The sequence below is a fragment of the Myotis nattereri genome (assembly GCF_964212035.1).
Source record: "Myotis nattereri genome assembly, chromosome: 8".
Lineage (NCBI taxonomy): Eukaryota > Metazoa > Chordata > Mammalia > Chiroptera > Vespertilionidae > Myotis > Myotis nattereri.
Window position 1 is genome coordinate 88,905,408 of NC_138083.1, and position 19,610 is coordinate 88,925,017.

Sequence of the window (19,610 nt, forward strand, 5' to 3'; positions counted from 1 at the left end):
GTGGTAGTGAAGTTGAGCTTCTTTTCATGTGTCGGTTGGCCATTTGTATGTCCTCTGCCTGAGGTATTTTAAATCCTATTTCCACTTAAGCTATTTTATCAGGTTTGGATGGTGCCCTAAGGTGAAAAACAACATCAGGTAACTAGAGATGCCTATATCTTGAGTTCTTAGAAAGAGGAATATCTGACTCCGTATCTCACTGAAAGGAGCAAAAAGAGAAAGCATGAATAATAATTCTACGCAGAGGATATCTTATTAGACTGAAAATTATTTCCTGTACTGACATCCGGCCCCTCTGTGACAATAAGCCTAATGTTTCCTGGCTCTTCATCCCAAGGAAAACACACTGGGACTTTTTTTTTTTAATTCGAAGAACTTTTTTTCTCTATGAGCATCCAGTTTATTTTGAAAGATTGATGTAATTCTATAGAATATTTAGAAATTAGAGCATTCATACTAGTACATATCAGTCAGAAGTCTTAACACTCTAATTCACATCCAAGATTAGGAAGTGCTATACTCCCAGAAAGGGTATTAGACTGATGTTAAGACTGTCTCCAGCCTTCATACTGCTCTCTGCCTGCATGGTATTGAACAAAAAACTGACTTTTCTGGCCTCCAGTTTTTAAAATTTCTATCCCTTATGGGCCTCCACCAAATTGTTAATACTCTCTCTGGGGCATAAAAATGGCAGCTATTGTCAAGAGGTACTTTGATTTTCTACTTCATGGACCTCTCTAGTATTTGCGTGTAATATAATCAGCATACACTATTTTTAACAAATGGTTTTTGAAAAGAAATATTTAAATTCTGGTATAACATGAATGTTGCAATGAAATTGGCATTAAACTTAAAAAAATATTTTCAAGATTAAGCAGTGTCTACAAACATAAGGTGAGATCAGGTTGCCTGACCACATCAATAGGAAGTCACAAATATCATATATTTTCATTTTCAATGAGCTTACTTAATTCATGCCACAACATACGTATATTCTGGGACCATTTAGGTCCGTTTTTTCCTCATTTGTAATGCAGTTTCCAGGCACAATTCTGAGTATCTGCACTTATGTAGCACATTCATACTTTATGATAAAGTTAGTTGATCATTCCTTAACTCCTTCTGCTGATGACCTTTAAAGCGGCATAATTAGAATAAGTTGTGGTTATTGTGTTGGAATCTCTATCCCATGGGCCGGCCAGGCGGCGGATTAATTCTCTGCATCACCCACTCCCTGCACAGTGCCATCAGCACAAGATACGATTCTTTGTAATTACATAAGGAAAGGGTCTATTTAGTGTTAACTGACCTTTCCGTGACTGATCAGCCTTCTCCACCAGTGAAGTAGAAATGTATATCATTAAAATGTGAGTAAATAGGAAACCTTCGAAATCTTAAACCATTCCAGCCAGGAGGTGCACGCGAAGAGGAGGTGGTTCCGTTTGCCACGTGAAATGGTGAATAGAGTAGCAGACTTTAAAACTACATTTTAACCTATTGACGAGTGGACACTATAGTTAAATTCTGATAATGCATGGGGATACTTAAAAAGGAAATAATATGCAAGTATCTTTTTATTTTTGATCTTAAGCAGTATTAGGGGATACACTATTTAACTCAAATACATACTCAGGATTAAAATGGAAAGTTTCTTTAATAAATACATTTAGGGGAATTATTACAGTGCCTATCATTTAGAATGTACATGTAGTTTAACAATTTATTTTATGTGTACAGGATGTACCAAAAATGTGTACACATGTTAACAGCTGATAGCTCAATTTTCAAAATGAAATGTATTTTAATAAACACTGCCTTTATAATTATTTAAAGAGTGTGTATACATATTTAGGACACCCTATCTATATATTATTTTTAATCCTCACTGGGGGATATGTTTTTTTATTGATTTTTAGAGAGAGTCGAAGAAAGAGAGAAAAAAGACAAACAAAACATCCATGTGAGAGAGAACCATCAATCAGTTGCCTTCCTTATGCACCCCAACCTGGCATCGAACCTACAAGCTTTTTGGTTTACAGGACGGCATTCCAACCAACTGAGCCGCCCAGCCAGGGCTAAGTTAGAGACTTTTTTTTAAGTTAGAGATTTTAACTTGGGGAATGAATTTATTGGGACTGTAGGTTACATGACACTGATTTTAATCTCCTTATCATATGTTTCTCTAATCAGTTATACTGGATACTTAGAGGGGACATACAATTATATTGAAAGAAACGATCAAATGCAAATTTAATAGCTAATATAAGTGGCATTTGTATAGCGTTTCCTAGAGCATCGAGCACTTAAAGGAGAAATGCTGCAGTCAGCCTGGAGGTAATGGTTCCTTATCTATGAACCACCCCCACATTAACCGGGTGCTCTGACCTATTTCACAAGCTTCTGCGCTCTGGGCCAGGTAGTCCTTGCCAAGAACACACGCAGGGCCTGTACATGAAATACCTTCAGCATCTGCTCACACGTGAACTCTGCCTGGGACCTGTGCTCATCACTCTCACTGGAACTGATCTCTCATGGAACTACGATTCTTATTTGGATATGTCTTTCACCCGTTGTCATGTAGCATGTGTTCTGATGTAGTTAGCTTTGTGAATGCCTCAGTTCTCTTATCTGATTGCTAGCTCCTTCCACCCTGAAATTGTGTATTTTTTCATCAGTTATCAATAATTCCTGGTCAAATGTATACACGGAACAGAGTCAAAAATAGTCAGGAACAAACAGGGTTCATACAAAGTATTTGTAAATACCCGGTAAACCTTTCTCTGAGTTCTGAGAGGCAATGTCATAGTGTCCATTGGTAAATTTTTGAGTAAATCGGCAGTAGCTAAATGTGTAAACCCGTCAGGCATCTGAGGTAAGGAGTCCTGTGTGGAGTCGGACCCGGGCACTGGAGTGGGGTCGCTAAGGAGAGTCTCGCTCTGGACTCTGACAGCAGGTTTAAGGTCAGCTGAAGTGTGGCCGCTTTCATCCAGAAGAGTCTTAAACGTGCTGTTTGACCTCTCTCGGTGTCTCCCAGAGCGCTCTGTGTATATAAGTTGCTCAATAAGTATTTTTTTTTTTAATAACTTGGTGAACCAGAGAGGATTTTGTCAAACACAATCCTAGAGAGAGTTTGAGGCATGTCACAATGTTGATGCAGAAGACTGATTTGTTCACTTCAAAATCAAGAATGTTCAAGACTAATTATCGGACAACTCATGTTGGACAAGAGACTGGTTTCCATGGCAGCACAGACAAAGAAGGGGGTCCTGGGAGAGTTAAAACAGTTACTTGCTCCTCTGAGGCTTCAGGGTATCGACACATATCATTCTCGCAGACTGGCTCCCTGGGAACACGGGGAGAACCTCGTTTCTGTAGTAATCGGTGTATAGATTTTAAGGGAGCAGCAATACCACAGCACGTCTGTGCACACAGTAGGCGATGCCCTTAATACACGCATGTTTTCCCCCTGTCTGTTAGAGAAGCTGAATGTGTTTCAGTGTTTGTGTTCACTCTGCTCATTCCCATGAATCACAAAGCATGCTTTTGAAGCGACATGCTAACAAAGGCACTTGGAGCCGCCATGTCTCGTTTATCCGAAAGTCTACCCCCTGCACATTCTCCGAATCCGCTTTAGTAACATCAGAGCACCACTGAATGCAAAACTATCCACACAGTGCCCCGGACTGGCAGAAATGTGCCAGAGGCGTGTGTGGGGCCTGCGGAGATTCAATAGATGACATCAGTGCGTCCTAAAGCCTTTAGATCAGCGGTTCTCAACCTGTGGGTCGCGACCCCTTTGGTGGTCGAACGACCCTTTCACAGGGGTCGCCTAAGACCATCCTGCATATCAGATATTTACATTACGATTCATCACAGTAGCAACATGACAGTTATGAAGTAGCAACAAAAATAATTTTATGGTTGGGTCACAACATGAGGAGCTGTATTTAAAGGGCCAGAAGGTTGAGAACCACTGCTAGCAGGTTTGGCTCAGTGGATACAGCGTCGGCCTGTAGACGGAAGGGTCCTGGATTTGATTCCTGGTCAAGGACATATGCCCAGGTTGCAGGCTCCATCCCCAGTAGGGGGCATGCAGGAGGCAGTTGATCAATGATGCTCTCTCATCATTGATGTTTCTATCTCTTCCTCTCTGAAATTAATAAAAATATATATATTTTTAAAAAGAGTAACTGAGGGTATAGATGACACATTAATAAATTAGCCTTAGACCGTAGGACTATTTTAAGTATTTGTAAATAGCTATGCCGGTTTTCTACACCTACGTGTACAGTGCTAATATTTTTAACCAGAGGCCTGTTTCAGGAAGATTCCTGCAAGAATAGGGCTTCCTCTGGCTGATCGCACCGCCAAGCCCCGCTGCCCAGGGCCGCACACGGGGGCCCGGATGGCGGCTCGCGCTGGTCCGCCTGCCTGCAGTATGCAAATTAGCCGCCATCTTTGTTAGCGGTTAATTTGCATATCGCTCTGATTGGCTGATGGGCATAGCGAAGGTATGGTCAATTAGCATCTTTGTCTTTTATTAGATAGGATTATAACCATCTTTCTAGAATGTTTAGATCAAGTTATTTCCTTCCTGTAATCTTCCTTGCCATCAGTCCATCTTAAGTTACAAAGGAAAACAGTCCCCTGGACTTAGACTTCCTCCAGGGCCAGTGTGCCTGGCTGGACCTTGACACGTCTCAGTGGGCAGTGTCATTCTGCTGCATTCAGCCCAGGTAACACGGGAACTATGCACAGATACTCACCATGCCTCTTCTCTGTGTCAGGCCATACTTCCAATGTTCCCTCATCTTGATCATCGTTAATAATCAGAATAAATACCAATTAATCTGGCTTTAAGGTGTCATTTTATTTAGACCTTTTGGGGTGAATCTAAAACATATGGAAATCTAATAAATGCAAAAGGCTTATGTTTATTTTATAATTATACATTTGTATGATCTTTTAATATAAATCTCTCCTACAAGACGTCAAATTTTTAAGGTTTACCATTATATCTCAGAGCTCATCATATAGTAATTACTCAATGAAAAGTTATGAATAAGTAACTGAAATGAAAATGAACGAGTGATGAAATAATATTGTAAATCAACTCACAGTGCAGCTATTTTAATCTACAGAGAATTTTTCTTAATGGTTTTAGAAACAAGTTATTTTTAAGTTCACGCTTAGCTAAGACCATAAATAGATGGGTTACACAGACAGGATTCAGCTGGGTTTGAATTGGAAAGCCCATGAAAGTCATCATCTTCCCTTACTAGTTTCTTCTTTCTTCTCATCCTTTCATTATATCACCAACCCAACTTTTGTGCCCATATTAAATATTTTCTATGGTTATTATTTTATAAGATGTTCAATTCTAGTAGTGGTAGCATTATTTCTCCTGGACATTTTCTACCAATAATGATCATTCCCTCTTTGTTTCATTTGCACGTTATAATACTGTTGGTTAAAATTAAAACAGTCAGAGTTGTGAGGTGGAACCACAGTTAAACATAAAAAACACTTTTAGTGTCAGCAGAACGCCATTATTTAAAATGAAGAAAACCGAAACTTGATTGCACAACTGAAGGTCACTGGCTTTCAGGAATAGATGGTGAATGGGCAAATCCTTCCATGTACCTGTTACTGGGAAATGGTAGTGTAAAATATCATGACTGATATACAAATGTTTTGAAGATTCATTGGCATAACTACATAATTCAGTTTCCTGATATTGACTCTAATTACGGCATGTAAAACAGAATGGTGTGATACAGAAATTGAAAGTATATTTATTTGAAAATAAAGCTGCAGATTACACAGTTGAGCAAACGATAAAATGCCAAGTATATCCACAGTTAAGTGCCATTCAATAACTTAATGCAAATCCTCCCACTTTTGTAGCATTCCTCTCAAATACCATGTTAAAAGTAGCCATCTAAGGCTTGAAAGAAATGTAATTGAGAAGTAGAATATCGCAGGGATCAGAGATATGCTTATTATGTTCAATCAAACAACAAATAAACAAATTCAGCATGATTCCTTCTTCTGCCTCCAGAACATTTATCCAAGTTCCAAGTTAACCACTTGAAGATCAGATTTTAATATTAGTGTTAAGATATCAAAGAGAATTGTAACTATCTTTTTGAAAGTATTTGCACCAAATAAAAATAACCATAGATACTTTGTCCTCCTACTGAAAGATAAGTCTATGTGAATTTAGTCAAGTTTACTAGATAGAAGTTTCTATCAAGTAAATATTTTCATTTTTTAAATAATTTAACATTAAATTACTGTGCCAGAATTAGAACAAGGACATTTAAAATGGTTCTTAGGTCATCATTTCAGCTTTTTTGAAGAACAGCTATGACATAATATTGATCATTAGGGATCAATATGGATACCAGGTTCTCATGAGAAATATGTTTGTTGACCTTAATAAATCTTCAAGTGTGTAAATACAGAAATATTTGTACAGGCAGTTTTCTGCTGAATTACATTTTATCTATGCACATTCTTATGCCACAGTATGTTTATAATAACTTATACTAAAGGTTTGATGTAATGGCAATCATATTTTTAATTGCTTCACAATGGTTATTTTCATATCTAGTTATTTAACCACCATTATCATTATCATGATTAATCTGCTTAAGTGTTTTGAAAACTTTTTGCTACTATAAATAATGTTGTAATGGATAAAGCTTTTTGCTTAGAATATATTCCCATCAAGAGGAATTACAAGTTTGAAAATACTTAAGGTTGTTTATAACCATATTTTTTGAAGGAGCCAGAGAAAATTTCCGTGCTAGAAATATAAAAAAGAATCAGCAGTTAAACGGAATTCGTACATCTAATTTAAAATAAGAGGTCGGCCCCTATTTGCTATCAGGTAATGTTGCAAAAGTTCTAAGTGGTTCTTATTAGATTGGACATATATTTACTTAGTCCTAGGTGTGTTACGAAGTTCTCAACTACATACAGAAGCAGATTTAACCTTTAATACAGCTAAATAATACTAGTAAGAAATAACGGCTCTCATTGTGCTATTATGGATGTTTCTAAATGCTGAGTCCTTGCCCCTGCCTTTTACTCTTTCCTTCTCTCTGTTGTGAGTGTTTTCTAGGAGTGCCACCACTCTAAAACTTTTGAATGTAGGGTTCTAAGCTCCCAACTGTCTTCAACCTATTTGAGCAGTGGGGCTTGAAGAAAGGAAAAAGGGGTGGGAAGTGGGAAGAAGGTTGCTAGGAGACAGTGTGGAGCCTTCCAGGACTGGGTCCTTCCTAAAGCATCATGGGAGGAAGTCCAGAAAAGAGTGGGGAAGGAAAGGTAGGCAGACTCTGCTAAATCAATGTGAAACAACAACAACAAACCAAACCGGCGTCATGAAGGAAAACCATGTCATCCAGGGAGCATATTGTTGTCAGGGGAAGCATCTCTCTGGTTTTACTGTTTTTCTGGAATATATAATATACTTTTAGATCATTCAAATGACACAAATCCAAAGATAAGGTAAAATGATTTTAATGAAATATGCCTATATGTTTGTCTTCTAGAAACTACAGGATGATTCCCTCATAGAAAACCTACGTTTAGCTCAAGAGTATCAGCGTTTACAGATGAATTTCCTAGCAGAGAAGGACAATTATTTCTACCAATATGATCGACAGTTATCACTTAATGCTTCAATTAGAGATAAAAGAGAGGTAGGTTTTTAATTTTTTTTAAATAATGATTTACTGGACATATATAATATATAAAGTTACAGGTGGTCAGCCATGGGGTTTTGATTCTGATGATGGTCCTGTATATGCCACCATATGGCATGTTTTCTCTTTCTGTAGAGTTCTGTGGTCTATTTTATTAAGCCTTGGAAATTTGATTTTGAAAGGATACTCGGGAAATTTTTTTTAAAAATAGTTTCTAATCCACCATTTTATACTACTGTGCTTTAAATGATTATGACCTGGAATACCAAATTTTTATATTCCATACATTTACATATTTTATAGACTTTTCATTTCAATTCTGTCTATAGGTAATGTCCCATGAGGCATCGCTAAGTCATCCTCATCATGTATGGGCTTCAACTTTTGGTTTCTATTTTCTTTGAAATATGGGGCCTAATTAGAAACTTAGAGAAATAGTTGGCCTTCTTGGTTCCTGGAAATCCCTGGGAATTCTAGTATATTCTGTAAAAGTGAAAGCGGGAAAGGAAGACCTACAATATACCACAATGGAAAGGAGAGAGAACACTTTATTGCTGGAGTGTTAGGTGCCCCCCATTCCTCGATACCCTTGTCCGGACTCTCATGGAGCAGAACAATTCTTTTTCTTTGAATATTTGTTTCTTCCCAGAATTTAAATTTCAAAAAATAGAGGCATGATTATTTTTTAAAAATATATTTTTATTGATTTCAGAGAGGAAGAGAAGAGGGAGAGAGATAGAAACATCAATGATGAGACAGCATCATTGATCAACTGCCTCCTGCACACCCTCCACTGGGGATCGAGCCCGCAATCTGGGCCAGTGCCATGACTTCCTGGTTCATAGGTCAAAACTCAACCACTGAGCCATACCAGTCAGGCAAGGCATAATTATTTTTTATCAGTTTATCTAGCCATAAGAACCAGTAGATTCTAAGGCAGGGGTGGGTAAATTTTTTGACTCGAGGGCCACAATGGGTTCTTAAACTGGACCGGAGGGCCGGAACAAAAGCATGGATGGAGTGTTTGTGTGAACTAATATAAATTCAAAGAAAACATCATTACATAAAAGGGTACGGTCTTTTTTTTTTTATTTTTATTCATTTCAAACGGGCCGTATCCGGCCCGCGGGCCGTAGTTTGCCCACGGCTGCTCTAAGGGATCCTATGTCTTCTTGTTGTTACCATATTACTGTACTATAAATTAGCAGTTTAAGATTCCACACCACACTTACCCCTCATTGTTATGGAATACTGGGAAGACAGATGGCCAGGATTGGAGTACAAACTGCACTGATACTAGCTCAGTGATCTTGGCAAGTAATTTACCTTTTCTGACTTTAGTTTTCTCATCAAGAAAATAAGATTTACCTCAGAAGAAAATTGATTAGGAATAAAAAAGATATATCCATGGTTACTTTAATAAAGGGCTACCATGTGAGTGTGAGTAGCTATTAAATTCACCTGGGCTGCCGCCCGTAAAGCCCCCGGTGCGTCTCATGCAGGTTCGTGCTTCCCAGTATATTGGGAGAAAGGGACTATGTGTTTCTCTTAAGAATTTGTATTGAAGCAGTAACAGGATAAAGGCAGGTCAATGGGTAAATGTGTTTGGGGAAGAATAGAGAATACAGTTCTTTATACCCAAATCAGAGTGTCCTCAAACGGCTGTGCTGTGTTCAAAGGCAGGGTGTGTCCATGGAGCCTCCGTCCGTTCACTCCATGCATTTGACATTGTGATTGAGGTTAAACATGCTCTGTTTGCTGCTGGGAATTGAGGAGGAGAAAAGCAGTTGCTCCGCTGTATTTCTTTTTCTAACCAAGAGGAAAAGAAAAACATCATGTGTACTTGTTACCGGTTTGCATAGAATCCTTTGGTGACAAGTAAATACGTTAGCTACCTGTAGGAACAGTGAAACATTCAAGCCTTGAAGAGAGATCGCTAACACAGTGTTTGCACAGTAAGAACAAAGTTGTCGTCATGTCACTTTGGGCTGAAAGCAAATCTTGGTTCAAGATCCAAGGAGTGAGGCCCCCGGATGAACAGACGGTGGGCGTTCGAGGGGCCTGGGTTTCGGCGGCGGGAGCCCTCGGGCGGACCCCTTTCAGCACACCTGTTTCAGGGAACCTTTCAAAGATTTATCTGCGCTTCCCGTCATTCTTCATTTCCGCCCTTCAGCGGTGAGGTCCTCAGGTGCAGGCTGCCCTTGTCCGTGTCACCTCAGATCAATTTGCTGCGATGGACAGAGCAGAGAGGCCTTATCGCTGCGGGAGCCCTGTCAGTGAGAGATCGTATGTCACTGCGGCTAGTGCACCGCTTACGCCGTGGCATTTGGCCATCAAACCTGCAAAAACCCTTCAGTATTTTAGCCCATTTCCTTGAGATTGCAATGTTCCCCATGGTTCCAATCTTTTGACCAGCTTCGTTTTAGGCACACGAAAGCACTGCTCCACCCTTACTCCCTTGCCAGGTAAAATGGGTCTCACTTTTAGGAATTTTTGTGTGTCTTTTTCCTATTTAGAGTAATTTCAATGCTAGGCAAACATGCATTCCTTTTAGCATGGTAAATAATTATATTTTAAGTACTGTGCTTCTTAGGGAGTATTATTCTCTCTACAAACTACACATTTTTTATATTTCTGTGGGTTTTTTTTTACACCAACAGTAGCAAATAAAATGTAATAGAGGAGTAAAACAAATTAAGTATGAAAATAAGAATGTTAACACAATTTTGTATACAGGTGCCTCGAGTGTTAGAATGTTATCCTATCCCTTTTGGTGATAACATTAAGTCTGCTCCTTTAGAATGTGCTTCTTGATATTTTCCTGCACCTGTAACATTTGCAGTGATGGCTGTCTCCCCCTTTGAAAATCAGAAAGAAACAAAAACTGATTATGCAGAATTCTTGCCATGTCCATGGGTAATGACAGGATAGAATTCAGTCTTAAACTTATCAGATCTCAAATTTAAAATAACACTAAAGAGGAAAGAAAAACAAGGTCTCAAAACAGGTTGGACTTCTATGTGAAAATAGCCATTTTCATCAAAAGCTTTCCAATAGGTATTTTATATCTACTTCCTTTTTAAAAAGTCCGTGAATATATTGGTAACATACCCATGTGTTTGTTATAATCGCTACTTCAAGTTCTTCAAGCCTGCAAAGGGAGGTGAGCTAGGCAAGTTGACCTCTTCTCTTGGCTTAAAACAAGGTCTCTTCCAAGACTGGTTAAAATGTATTTTTAATTCTTTTATAAACCACGTGTAAAGCTCAACTTTGCCTACTGCGGTTCCCAGCACAATCACACTAAGAGAATACAAATTATTAGAGTCAGCCAGTGCTTAACAAGCACTTATGTAGACCAGGTATCTGCACCATGCAATTTGCAAGCATTATCTCCGTAATTTCCCTCAGTAATCCTGGAAAATGTTCTATTATTGTTATTATAATTGTCATCTCCAATGTAAGGCATGCAGCTGAGATTGAGTGTGTCATAAGGTCACCCAAGTAGAGGGAGACTGACTGAGAAGGGAAGTCTTTCATTGTATTGTTAATTATCTTGCATATATTCAAATTAGGCTTTGAGTGGTGATTTTTGTGTGCTTGTGTCAGTGTAAATAGAAAACGATGTCTTTGCTAGGAAAACCATAATTTTTGAAACACTTTTTGCCAACAATAGCTACTTAAAGATCCTGTCAGCATCTCTGCCTCCCTTTCTTAGGACATAGGTGTGTGTGCACACGCACACACTCTTACACACACACATTTGTTCTAAAGGAGTTGCCCCACTTCCTAGACTGATAAGCTTGCATTTATCGCCTTCTGTCCGCATCCTTGGATGAACTGACTTTCAGGAGATCTCTGAAGAGCATTTGTAACCCCTGAGCCAGGAGTAGGTGTCTGGTCATCTATATTGTTTCACCTCAGTGAGTCTCCCTTCTATTGTCGGAATTCTCAATGTTTATTTCTAGCTAATGCTTTAGAAAGGTCAGTACCAGTTTCGAGGGAATAGTAGACTTATGTATTCTTTATGCAATTTTGGAGTTATGTAGCAAAAAGCTTTTTAATGTTAACACAGCAACACCTTAAAAGTGATGCATAGAGTGTGATGAGATCCCTGACATATCAAAGACATTCAAGGTGAATTTTTCATATACAGATATATTATATATATACTAGAGGCCCGGTGCATGAATTCATGCACTGGTAGGGTCTGGCCGGGCCGGCCCCGATGGGGGCTGATCAGACCGGGCTGGCCGGGGGGAGGGAATGTGGCTGGTTGGCCTGCTGGCCCTAACCCCGATCGAGTTGGGGGGGCCGATTGGGGGCGGGGGCGGCCAAGGGGAGGGGCAGCAGGCAGTTGGGTGGGGCCAGTCAGGGCCACCGCAATGCGCTTCATAGCAACCAGTAGTTACATTCCTTTTGCTTGTTCCAGAGTTCCAGTCGCTTGGCATTTTTTATATATAGATGTATACACAAGTCAGTACAGACAGTCCTCAGGTTACGTCATTGTTTCATGGTTATGTCGCCATCTCCCATTTATTTATATAAAAAAAGTTCCGTCATTTCGACATATGTACATATGTGCTTTATATTTTTTATTATTCATTTACCACAAGTAAAAGTCAGGAATTGTTATATTTCTTTTAAATTGTTTTTACTGTTTCCCTTCATTACTGTTGTGTGTGTGCTCCATGTGAGTGACGTAGATGCTTATGCAGGTGGGTTCGACTCACGGTAAAAATCGCGTTACGCCATGCCATAGGAATGGATCTCCGATGTAACTCGAGGACCTACTGTATATGTAATATTTATAAATATATAAAAATATATATACTAGAGGCCTGATGCACAAAATTTGTGCAACACTAGGTCTTCATAGCCCCGGCTGCCTCAGCCCTCGCAGCCCTGGCTTCGTCCAGACGGTCGTTCCGCTGTTTGGCCATTTGGTCGATTTGCATACTGTGCTTTTATTATTATAGATATGTAAGTAATATCTGTGATTCTCCGCTGAAGGCTGTTTTGTTCCCCAGGGGGGACTGTGGATATCTGCAATGCCTGGAGACACTTTTGCTCATCACACCTGGGTAGGGTTGGGGTTGGGGTTGTGTGCAGTGCTCCTGGTATCTGATGGGTAGAGACCAGGGATGATGGTAAAAATCCTACAATGCACAGGGCAGCCCTCTCACACACACGCACACAAAGAAACACACATACACACACACACACACACACACACACACACATGATTTCCATCCCAAACATGTCAATAGAGCTGTCTGTGGTTAAAAAACCCTAGGGTAGAGAGAAAAGATTTGAACATAGAGATCTATATACACATATAGTATATATATGATATGTACATATATATATATAGTACAATGCATGCCATATCTCCTTTTTAAAGACTTAAGCTGCATTTGCATAATAAAAGTTCTGAGAAATCCTATTTTAAAAAACCTGTTAGTTTTTTTTAACCCTCACTTTCCTATTGTCCCTGGAACCCTTGCTTAGGAAACCTATTTAAAACTGAGTGACTAAGTCATTAGTGGATTAAACCTTGGAAAATGTTATTCTATATAGAACAGGAAAAAAATTCATATCATAAATTGTACATTCAGAAAGTTTTGCTTACATATAACTTTGATAAAGAAGTAAAAGTGTTCTTTATATTACCTGTAAAATTCTAGAAAAACTTTGAATATTTTCAAATAAGTAGGTTATATTCTTAGGAATCCATACAGATTCAGAACCCTGACATTCCTTAATGCCACACTGTAGCTATAAAATGAAATAATAGTTTTTATTACTCAAAAGCCATTTAAAAATTACAATAAAGGAAGTAAAATGTTCATTGTATGCATCTTGTGTAATAGGTATATTTTCTACTTAGGCTTGTCTAATGCATGACTTACAACTGCAATTGATTTGCAATTCTGTGGGAGTATCAGTATAATGATTTTTTTAGTTTTGAACTCCACATATGCATCACAGTGACATAAACATTTGAGAAAACTGCTCTTGTAACCATCTTCCTCTTAATCTACAGAGTTGTATCTTATAATCATGTATTAACATAAATATTAATATGGAAAATGCATATTCATACACTAAATGTTTTCTTTAGGTCATTGGTTCTTTCTACAGAGTTCTGTTCATATTGAATATGAGGAGGAATATCTATGGACAACTTATTTAATCTATCTGAGCTTCTGAAAAATGAAAATATCAATGTCTCCTGAGCAAGATTGTTGTAAAAATATATAGTAATAGTTAACATTTATGATGCATACCACATGCTAGACATTTTACAAGCTTTTACATGTAATCTTATTTAATTTCCTTAACTCTGTGAAACAGAAATATATATTTAAGTATAAAGCACCTACATAGTTATTTCACCAAGTACATATTTTACACAGACAAGAAATAACTACTGATAATTGTTACCATTTTTTACATAAATATATGTCCCTTACTTCTTGTACCAAATCTTGGTGTGGCTGTTCTAATATAAGAAACATTAAATTGTTGATGCAGCCCGAGAACACAGGATGAATTGTGGGAGAGAGGACTGAAGCAGAGGGCAATAGTGACAGTCCGATAATCAGTTAGGAGAGCATGCAGGTGCTCTAAGGCATAGAGCAGTGGGCCAGCCCTTCATTGGCAGGTAAAGCTGACAGCGGGTCACAGGATAGAAAATCCTATGTACTCACGTATCTGTGAGCAGGCATGAGGGGTAGCTTTAGCAATGACACGTGGGTTAGTTGCAGTTATATCCAAATCTTATGCTAAGAAACACCTACGAGAACATATGTATTTATAAAAAGATCCCATTCACAATAGCTATAGCAAAAAAACATCTCCTAGAAATACCCTAACGTGAAATCTCATTAGAGCTCTCATTAGAAATCAGTAAAAGTTTGAAAGAGTTAGAGAAGAAGACAGTAAAGACAACACATGCATGACAAACAACACACAGTATGTAAATTTGGTGGGATCTGGCATCTTCACAAAGAGCCCACAATTACTTCAGTTATGACACAGCTGAAAAGGGATTTTTACACCCCTGCTTCGAGAGGACATGTTTTGTGTAAAATGAAATGAGCTCTACTTCTCCATAGTCCGTGTACACCTGTATAAACCTGGTTTTCCTACTAAGGAAGGGGTTCCTCCATTTTTTGAGGTTAAGGAACTCATTAGCCACTAGCTCACAAGTGCTATTTCTTCTGTTTTCTTGAAGTAGACCTGAAAAAATTAACATGACCTCAAACGAGGAACATTTTACCAGTGCAATTGACCCTTTAAGTGTTTGTTAATAAGTGACTATGAAAAAATATTATGGACAGACAGGCATTACAAATACTTCCTTTTGTCAGCACCAGGGCAACTCCCACAGCTTTGCTCTCAAAGTAATCCTGATGTGACAAGGTCTTTTTTTAAACCGTGTGCTGTTCCATCCTAGCAAGTCGCTCACTAAAAAAGAATACACACAGCCAGCACATTATCCGAGAAAAGGAAAGAAAGAAGGCAATGAGTAACATAGTCTTAGAATTTTGTGAAGTTGTGTCAGTTATAACATCACTTTCAGATGATTTCCTTTGGTGCTAGAAATCAGAAGCGTGTGGTCTTTCAAGGAAAAATTCTCACTTTAAAGAAAGATGTAGTCAATGGACTCCTAGGTTATTGAGAAAAGGATAGAAAACAAAGCTGCTATCTGCACGCTGTGCATAGAAAAAGAGCAGAAATGTTATCTGTGAAGGCAGGACGGAATCCAGCTTGCTTGACTCTGTCGGAAGCATGCTACAGCAATCTTCTGATTCTAATATGAAGCTGTAGTAAGGATCATTGCACTAATGCATGAGGATTTGTGATAATGTTGCAGAAATTTTACTGTCAAAACTGAACTGCAGTGTAATGACTTTTGTTATCATGGTTTCTAATAACTATTCAGCATGAATTGACCCTACATATGTTTTGCTGCAATAATGTGTCAGTAACTCAAAAAGCTAAAAAGGAGATAAAAAACAGTCAACACAAGTGCTATGTATGACTCCATGACAACCTTGCTCCATTCTTACTATTAATATCATTAAAGCAATTATAGCAAAGACACTATGCAAGCTATAAGATCCCATGGAAACAAAAGCTTCGAGGCGCCGTGGCAGTTCCGGCCAAGTACACCTGCGAAGTACTAGTCACCGATGCCCCTTCCTGCCTCCAAGCCTGTTACTCTCTGCCGTTGGGAGCCTTTGTTTGATGCGGTTCCTTTCCTGCCTCTCCGATGTGTTTCTTCTCTTTCACGAGATAATGCTTTCCTTCCTTCTTTCTTTTTTTCTATGTCTTTGCATCTCTCCTTCTCTGCAGCATGTGTTCACCGTATCATTTCTTTGTTGCAGTAAATAAGAGAAAATGAAACTGTTACTAGTTATTACATACCTCTTACATGGCCGTCACCATGCTGTGCATTTACCACATCTGTAAAGCACTGCACTCTGAGCCTACCGTCTCATAAGTAGTCAGTTACAGGAAGCACTATTGTTATGTTTTATCATTTAATTTATAGAATTCTATTCAGCAGCTGGGAATTACCCACATTTCCTCAGGAAACTAAAGGCTACTGCAGCGAGGTCCCAGACTGAGGAGCTTAAACAACAGAAAGGTGTTGTCTCTCCGTCTGGAGGCTGGAAGCCCAAGACCACGGTGGGCAGGGTTGGCCCGAGGGCTGGAGGAAGGATCTGACCAGGCCTCTCCTTGGCTTGTAGATGATCGCCTTCCCCTAGGTCAGCGGTTCTCACTCTGTGGGTCGTGACCCCTTTGGGGGTCAAACGACCCTTTCACAGGGGTCGCCAAAGACCATCGGAAAACACATCTATAATTACATATTGTTTTTGTGATTAATCACTATGCTTTAATTATGTTCAATTTGTAACAATGAAAATACATCCTGCATATCAGATATTTACATGGCGATTCATAACAGTAGCAAAATTACAGTTATGAAGTAGCAACGAAAATAATTTTATGGTTGGGGGTCACCACAACATGAGGAACTGTATTAAAGGGTCGCGGCGTTAGGAAGGTTGAGAACCACTGCCCTGTGTCTTTCCATCTCTCTCTCTGAGTCTGTCCCAATTCCCTCTTGTGATACAGGCACCAGGAACATTGGATTAGAGCCCGCCCTAAGGACTCATTTTAACTTAATCATCTCTGTGAAGAGACTGTCTCCAGCCTCATTCTGAGGTCCTGGGGCCTTCAGCATATGTGTCTTAGGAAAGGGGACACAATAAGACCCCTAACAGGTGCTGTGCTGTAACTCAAGGTCACACTACGTGTAAGCGGGAACCAGAGCCTTGGACTCAAGGCCATGGACTTGCTGCCACTCCATAGGTTCTCTCTTCTTCTTCTCTTCTTCCCTGACCCACCTGTTATCCGTACATGGTGTGTCATTGTCTCTTTAAATGCAAACGTATTTTAATCATAAACACTTTGCAACACTTGTAATAACTGGGGCGGGGGGGTGGGGGGTGGGAGGAGGGAATGAGAATGAACCTGAGTGCTGAGAAATAGGAACTCCCATTCCTAAAAGAGCATGGGACTGGGACAGCAAGCCCTGGGGTTGGGGGGGGGGGGAGAGTGGCGGGGGGGAGGGGGGTGGTAACTCCGCCGTCCCAGTATCCTCCTGTATCGGAAGCATGTGGGCGGAGGAATCCAGTGAATCCCCTGTCAGGCTGGAAGCTCAGCTTATTAAGAGCAATTCTGCCAACCTGGACGGGATCTTTCCTACCCAAAGAGCGAGGACTGGCTGTGGCTCTCATGGTACCTGGGACAGTCCATCTGCAGGCGTTGTGAGTGTGGCAAGAACAGGCAGCAGGCCTGTGAGAGAGGCCGGGGTGCCCCACATGAACAGCCAGCTGCTTGGGGCTTCTCTCTAGTGATGTCTCACCAAGTTTTAAATTTCAAGCCAAAGAAGTAACTCCAAAAAAAATAGTGTCTAAATCGGAAAATATCACACTAACCTCAGAGTTATATTCTCAATATTTTATGACAGGAAGCAGTTAGAAAAAATGTCCACATAAACGTAAAGAGCAAATTAAAGCACCCTGGAATGCCGCATCCAGGCAAATGATTGCTTATGCCATGGAAACAAAAAGATATTTTTGAATGAGCGAACGGACAAAATACAGCCGGTTTTAAACATCCAGATGGCCAGAGAGCATGGGGAACTGTTCCCACCTCCCTAAAGCTATGTGCACACAAGTTAGAATGAGGTACAGTTTTAACTCTGTTTGTAAGAGATCAGAAAGATTGATTGTGCACAGTGATGGTGGGGAGTGTGTTGGAAAGGTATTCATTCATACAAGGTGAGTACTCTCATTTGTCCACAGTGAAGATCACCAACCCACCTGCCTCCTCTCCATAATAACTGTCTTCCTGTTAAAACTCAGGTACTTCAGCTGCTAATATAGATAAGGCCCCTCCCCGTGCAGTCTGCGCTCCATTCCCTTCCACCTTCTTATAGCCATCATTCATACAATTTCCCATCTATATATATAAAAGCCTAAGCAACCGTTATGACAGAAGGGCCAGTTGCTATGACATGCGCTGACCACCATCTATATATATAAAAGCCTAAGCAATAATTATGACGGAACAACCAGTTGCTATGATGTGCACTGACCACCAGGGGGCAGATGCTCAACACAGGAGCTGCCCCCAGCCCGTAGGCCCCAATCATCAATGGGGCTTGCAGGCCAACCTCTTGGTCCCTCCCTGGCCGGCAGGCCCCATCAGGGCCGGACCCCTGGACTGGGCTGGGAACCAGGGGTGGGTGGCAGCAGACATGGACCCTTTCCCAGCAGGTCTGGCTCCCTCCTTGGGGCTGGTGGCCAACCTCCCAGGTCACTCCCCCCATCCCTCCCCTAGGCTGGCAGGCCCCAATTGGCCTGCCGCAGTGGCAGTTGGCCCCTCCCCCTGGCCAGGAGGCCCTGATCACCTGATAGGGGCCGTGCCCCCAGCCTGGGACAGGGAACTGGGAGTGGGTGGTGGTGGATGTGGGCAGCCAGGGAAGGCGGAGGGGTATAGGCGGGGAACTGTGTGGTGGCAGCGTGGACGGCAAGGGAAGGAGGAGGCAGGGAGGAGGGGAACCTGATTGTCCCTGATTGCTGGCCAGGCCTAGGGACCCCACCCATGTATGAATTTCGTGCACTGGGCCTCTAGTGTTTTTATATCCTCAGATTTTCCCTTTCCCTTGGCTTATTCCCATCACTATTCTAACACACTGTAATATTTAACACCTCAAAATCTGTCTTTTAATTCCACATTCCCTAGAATGCTTTATTTTTTTGTTAAAAAACTTGGAATGAGTTATCCATCTGCATTTGCAGTCTTTCCCTCATCATGTCCCATTCTCTTCTCTTTGCAGTACCACTGTGTCCATGATTTCCACGATGTCACATCCCATACTGTATAGCTGGCCTCATCTTGCCCAGTAGCTCCCCAGGATGTGATCACTGTTAGCCATTCTCCTGGAAGCAGCATTTGCCTTGACCGTGACACCGTGGTCTCTCTTTTTCCTCCCACCTCACTGGACACTCTACGTCCCTTTCACTAGCAACTCTTATTAGGCTCAAATTCCAATAGCTGGGGAACTCTACCCAGTGCTCAGGGGTAGGACCCATTCACATCCTCTCTTTAGGAGACACCTAAATATGGATAAAGTACACAAGCATAACTTTGAGCAGAAGAAACCACAGCGAGAGCACATACTGTACGATGCGTGTGTGTGTGTGTGTGTACGTAACCTATGCTGTTAGGAGGCAGGCGGGTATTGTCTTCGATGGGAAGTAGTGGCCATGGAGGACATCAAGGGGGGTTGGGAAATGCGGATGATGTTCTGCCTCC

The 19,610-nt window shown here is 40.5% G+C and overlaps 1 protein-coding gene across 1 annotated transcript in view; it reads left to right on the forward strand.

Annotated features, from left to right (window-relative positions):
• CCDC178 (coiled-coil domain containing 178) overlaps positions 1-19,610 on the forward strand; it is a gene marked incomplete at both ends in the record, with an annotated part of 171,446 nt that overhangs the window by 144,098 nt on the left and 7,738 nt on the right. Inside the window, one exon of the mRNA XM_081096576.1 lies at positions 7,560-7,709. Within this exon, the coding sequence (XP_080952702.1) occupies positions 7,560-7,709 (150 nt within the window). The remainder of the gene's footprint in view (positions 1-7,559; positions 7,710-19,610) is intronic.